The 5,905-nt window shown below is 43.4% G+C and overlaps 1 protein-coding gene across 1 annotated transcript; it reads right to left on the reverse strand.

The window, feature by feature from the left end:
- Positions 1-3,908: 3,908 nt before the first annotated feature.
- LOC143585101 (casparian strip membrane protein 1) lies at positions 3,909-5,520 on the reverse strand. The gene is made up of 3 exons (XM_077066968.1): positions 5,055-5,520; positions 4,851-4,974; positions 3,909-4,130 (listed from the first exon to the last, which is right to left on the reverse strand). Exons 1-3 carry the CDS (start codon positions 5,345-5,347, stop codon positions 3,924-3,926), a joined length of 624 nt encoding a protein of 207 aa, XP_076923083.1. The 5' UTR covers positions 5,348-5,520; the 3' UTR covers positions 3,909-3,923.
- Between the last annotated feature and the right edge of the window lie 385 nt (positions 5,521-5,905).

Genomic DNA, 5,905 nt, shown 5'->3' on the forward strand with positions numbered 1-5,905 from the left:
AAGGTACGGAGAGGCGGGGATGAACTCGATGGAGCCGGCCTCTTTGCGCCGCTCACCGTCGTCTTCTTGGGCTCTCCGGAGGTGACAGTCGCAGCCTCCGGAGCGGTGGTCTTATCACCACCGGGATTCCCCGCCACCTCTTCGCTCTCGGTCTCCGAATCAGACCGAGGCACCGGACCGGCAGTGGAGGCCACCTTCTCCTTCCCCTTCCCGCCGGTAGCCTTCTTCTTCCGCACCAACGGAGGACCATCTGCGGATTCCTCATCAGAACATACGATTAGAGGAATTCCAGCAGAGGTTTCAACATTAAGGGGTCGAGGGTTGAATAGCGCCTTACCTGGCCGCCTGGCGCTCAGGATCTCATGGCCTAGCGGGTAGACCTCCACGAACCGATCCGCCGTTTATTCTAGGATGGGCAACTCGTTCTCGTCTATAGCGCGAGTACCCATCCGAGCGGGACCGTCAGCCTCCCGCGGGTTCAGGAGCGACTGCAAGTCGTTCCCCTCTGAAATAAACAGGAAAAAAGTTAGAAGAAATTCTGAATCAACAAAAAGAAACAAAGCATACCGTAAGGAACAGAGTTCGAACCGTATTCGAGGACGATCGGAATCTTTCGCGCATCCGCCTCCTTCCACACCTGGCTCATCCCCAACATCACCATCCCGGACTCCGCAAACCGGTAAACCGGAGATTGGACTCGGGATATCTTCGAAAACCATTCCGCCTCCTCGTAGTTGGAGGCGTGAAGGCTGGGAAGTGCTTGCCCGTTCTTGAATTTCATGGCAAGGGGGATGGCGCGAGCGGATATGTAGAAGAACTCCCGCTTCCACGAGCGAAGACTGCGCTCGGTTGCGCAGATCTTCAAACCCTTAATCCGGGTTATCAATGTATACCACCCCTGGATGCACCTCCAAGTGTAGAAGGTCATCAGGCGGTCAACATAGGGCTCAATGCCCAGAATCCGGCACACCCACTCGAAGTGCCGAATCTTGGCAATCGCCATCGGGTGCACCTCGGTCAGGTGCACACCGTGCCTCTCCAGGACACGGTAAACAAACTTTGTCAATGGGAACCTAAGATTCCCATAAACAAAGAATGCAGCATATACCCCGATCTTGCCTCTGGGGGCATCGTACACTGTCTGATGGGGTTCAGGAAACTCAGGCTCGAGAGACTCGAGCATGAACTTCCTGACGACGTACTGGTACAGATCGACAGGCAAAGCACACTGGCACTCGCCAGCAGTACTCTTGTCGTCGGCTGTAGACTCGAGATCACGAGACGACATCTTGCAGATGAAAGAAAACGATTTCGAGAAAAGGCTCGACTGAAAAGTTGAGTATTCACCAGAAATCGTTCTGAAGATGAAGAGAAAAATGAAAGTGTGAATTACAAAGAACCCTCTCCCCCTTTATATACTAATCGCAATTAATGCGATGAATTTAATGCGGAGGAGAGCGAAATCGAAGGTGCAATGAAACTATGACACGTAGCAAAAAGCAAGCTGGCAACAGCTGTTGAAAGGACGCATACCATTAATTTCGCGGCCACACGCCCGAAAAAACGGGCCCACGCGCCTGAAAAAGCGACTGGAATGACCAGGTACTGTCACGTTACCATAACTTCCTGCACGTCCTGACACAGTCAGAAGAAACCGTCGCACGACGTTTCAGAGGTTTGGACTGTTCTTATCCTTTCACCAACTCTTCGAATTTCAAAATTCAAAAAGATTCAAAAGTAAGCGGGAAAATACCCCTTACCTTGGCAACCAAGTAACCATAAGACGGGTGCGGGTACAGTGTCAAGGCAAAATCCTTCACATACTTAGCACCCGCAGGGAATTGACGCCAGGAATACCTTGGAAGTAAAGTAACTATAAGACGAGTGCGGGTACAGTGTCAAGGCAAAACCCTTCACATACTTAGCACTCTGCAGGGAATTCAAACCAAGAAGGATCTTCTGGGCCATGCCTGCGGAAACGGGAATAACATCCCCGCGTAACGGGAACGTCGAGAACTATATTGTTTGAAACTCCAAGATGGAATTGGTGGTTTTAGCATAGTTGATCAGTATGTTGAAAACTACCAAAACCCCATGGAGAATCCACACAAGTGGGACTCAACGCTCCTGACTTGCGAGGAGGTTACAAACCTACCCGCTTCATACCCAAAGATCAAGCAGAAAAGTCGGGAATTTCTGCGTGACATCAGGAAAACCGCGGGAAGAATCACCACGGAAAACCTAAAAACTAAACCCTTTTCAAAACCCCTTGCTAAGTCCAAAAGTTCACCTCACTTATTAATAATTCATGAGAAGAACATTGGACTGAGGGGACTTGAAGAGGTAGGTCCCAGCAGAGCCCAGTTGGACCCGCAAGACTCACCTTGAACAGGGACGTCTGCGCAACGACCAACTGCTCCCGCAGGACCCACCATGCTCAAAGAACCTTACGCGCAATACGCCAGCTGTACCCGCAGGGAAAGCCTCCCAATGGTGAAGTACCCCGCTTGTTCCCGCAGTTGCGGATACAAGCCATCAGGGAAGGCTACCCGCACTAACAGCAAGGCTACACGCACAAGGCACTAGCTACTTCAGTAGTCACATGAAGGAATGAGCAAGGCGGGAATTCTCCCGCCTAAATGAGCCAGTCCGTATGCTTCTGGAAGATCTTTTGTACTATACCTACTAAGGTATGGGCAGAACAGACGATTTGACCAGAACAGCCCGTGAACCAATCACAGGGTGACAGCTCACCGACAACAGTACGAGGAGGAGCACCCTCTAGTACTGTTTGTCACTATTAGCCGCTGCCTACTCACCAACCCTTACGATGGGACGTGCGCAGCCTACAGTTGGTGGAACAGTGCGTAGCCGACAGTAAAGGAACAGTGTACAGCCGACCTTGTTACTGTCGGCCGTACCCTATCCACCAACCAGCATGGCCTGTGCGTAGTCCACTGTTGGTGGAACAGGAATACTATTCAGCCGGCTGTACCTTCTAGGAAACCTACCTTCGGCTATAAATACTCCAACACCTTGGAATGGTAAGGACATCATTTGATATCTCAATCTTATCTAGCAATCTCTTAATATACACTTATATTCAGAGCAATCTAGTCTGATTCTCACGCCGGAGGGTGGTCACAAGGAGGAACCCCCCCCCCCTTCTCAGTGACGAGCTTACGGTGTCTGTTTTGCAGGTCATCTGAAAAACAATCTTCTCTGCTGAACCTCATCCTCGTGGGAAACATTACTTAACCCCCAGATTATCTGCCCAGGGTTCACTTGGTGTTTCTTCAGTTCATCTGTTATTTATGATTATTTACTTAAAAAAAAGAAGCATATTTTATAGCTCAAGTCCGGCACAAGTAGATTAACCAATGATAACGGAATCAACCAAATTAATTACTTCCCCCACTTAAAGAGCACAACTATTTTTAATCAAAGTCGGTCACTTGTAGAAATCTAAAGTCGAGACATCATTTATAGGTTTTGGTTTTGACCGATAACTAAACCAAATTGACCGATCCTCATCCTATGTTATCAAATAAGATGAAAGATAAAGTGACTACAATTTGTATATAAATGTTTTTATATAACAAAACATAACATATTATAAATTGATAAATATTCAAAATGAAAACTATTTCATAAGTTAAAAGAGAGTTTAATATTTTGATTTATTTCTGTTGTAACTAGTTAGCATGTTATTTCAGATTTTAAAATAGCTTAATGAAATATTAGAATTTATAGTAGTAATCATTAAGTAAGAACACATAATACAAAACAAAAACAAAAACTAGATCAGTGACACTGAAAATCAACTTTACAACCATTTCATTCACACCTCAGATCGATCGATCAATGTTGAAATACAAATTGAGTATATGAAAACCAAACAACCATGCAGCAAATTCATGTTTCTAAAGAGCAAATGCAGATAAGACGACCAAGAACATAAGGACAACAACCGTCAAGAAAGATGCAACAACTGCTCCGCTGATTTCTTGACAAAAATCGTTGAATTGCTGACAAATGGCCGGCCAGTTTGCGTCCGAGTTTCCGTTATGCGCCAAGTAGACTATTGATGCAGCTCCACCTGCTGCCGCTGTGGTTAGAGCAATCATCACCTGCGATCGAAACCATAGAGATTATATATGGCAAAATAATTTCTTATGATTATATTGGAGAAGGCTAGAGTTCAAAACCTATTGAAATAGAAAATAGATGGATGTGTGCGACACCATTTAAAAAAATAAGTAACTTTTTTTTAAGATTGTCTAAACATTTATTTTTCGTGTAAAATAACTTTAAGGTAAGGTTTATTATATTTAGTTCTAAACCGACTAAATTAAAACTACATGAACCAAATTTAAAATGTTTAAACCGAACATAATTAGGTGTTTGATTTTTCATTATGCTTTATACCGAAACCAAATTAGGTAATCGGTTTTCAGTTATGGAAAACAATTGGATAAAAACTGTATCGTGAGCTATTAATCTTCCAATATCGACAACTCATTAAACATTTGTTCATTGTGGTACAAGATAACCGAACCGAGGAACCCGAATTCTAAACCAATGAAATTATAGGAATGAAAAACAAAAAACACAAAAATACAAAAAAAAAGAAGAAATTTAAAAAGGAATAATAATTATCCATTCGCATGGGCAGAGCTAGGTATCGTTTCGTACTTATTTTTAGGCGTAATACAGTAAAAGTCATCCCTATTCACCGTATATATATTCAAAAGGTTGTTGTCTAGATAAAAAGTTGGTGTCACCGTCCATTTGTTACTTTTACTAACGTGACACAAAGAAACAAGACCGGAATATATAAGCTATCTTACGGTGTCAAGAAAGATGAGGACGACCCTTGGTGCCACCAGATGCGGGCGAACAATGCATACGATAGATATAGGGATCGTTAGGGCTAGGTAGGCGGCGGTTATGGCGTTAGCGATCACAAAGAACCTGCCATGCACACGCAATCAACTTAAATTCGATATATATTATAAGTTTATAACATATGTACGTTTTTAATTATGACTTACGTAAAAGCAGGTAAATCATCAAACTCGGCTTTGAATTGAAAGAACTGAGTGAAGAACGGAAGAGTTTGTTCCGTGGAGCCCATGGCTATCGCGGCTCCTAAAGCCGCAGCAATACCGGCTATCCTAAGGACCACATCAAATATGGCTAGACCTCTTTTGTACCCTCCTTTTGGAGCCCTTTGAACCACTGGCTTCATGGTGCTTGAGGCCGGTGGTGTCGCCAATAGCGGCGCCTTTCCCTTCCTTTCCTTGGGTGTCTCGGTGATGTTAATGGTGGTCGAATCACCGTCCATTTTAGCTAGAGAGAGAATGAGAGCGAAAAAGCACGTGTAAAAGAGGATCTAGAGAAAGGAGGACAATAGCAGATGGTGTGAATATTGGTCTGGTGAAGAATGTATAAATAGTTTGAAATGAATGAAGAGTTGGTTAAAAGAATTGGTGAAGAGAGTATAATGAAGTTGATGGTTTCCTCTACTCCACTGGGTCCAAAAGGGAATACTTACCCAACTAAACTCCTATTATATCTTTATTATTTTCTTATTACAATAAAAAGATATAATAAAATAACATAAACTCAGATTCACATGTAACTTGTAAAATAATGGTTCCGGTGTGCAATATATTTAAACTTATGTGATGTAAGATACTATAATTTTTTTGATATAACATACTACATTTTTCTGAATATTTTAGTTAAAATAAGTTTATAGAGATGATGATTAATGAGATTTGAGTGTTGTTAGGTTGTTTGTTGTGAGCTAACTAACATGTGCTAGTTAAAGATTCACGTCACTAACATGTAGGTAGTGAGGTTTTACCTAGTGTATCCAATGGGTGTTATGAGTTAACTA

The sequence above is a fragment of the Bidens hawaiensis genome, unplaced genomic scaffold (genome assembly GCF_021521415.1).
Source record: "Bidens hawaiensis isolate Kalapana, Puna unplaced genomic scaffold, B.hawaiensis_p1.1 tig00033563_1, whole genome shotgun sequence".
NCBI lineage: Eukaryota > Viridiplantae > Streptophyta > Magnoliopsida > Asterales > Asteraceae > Bidens > Bidens hawaiensis.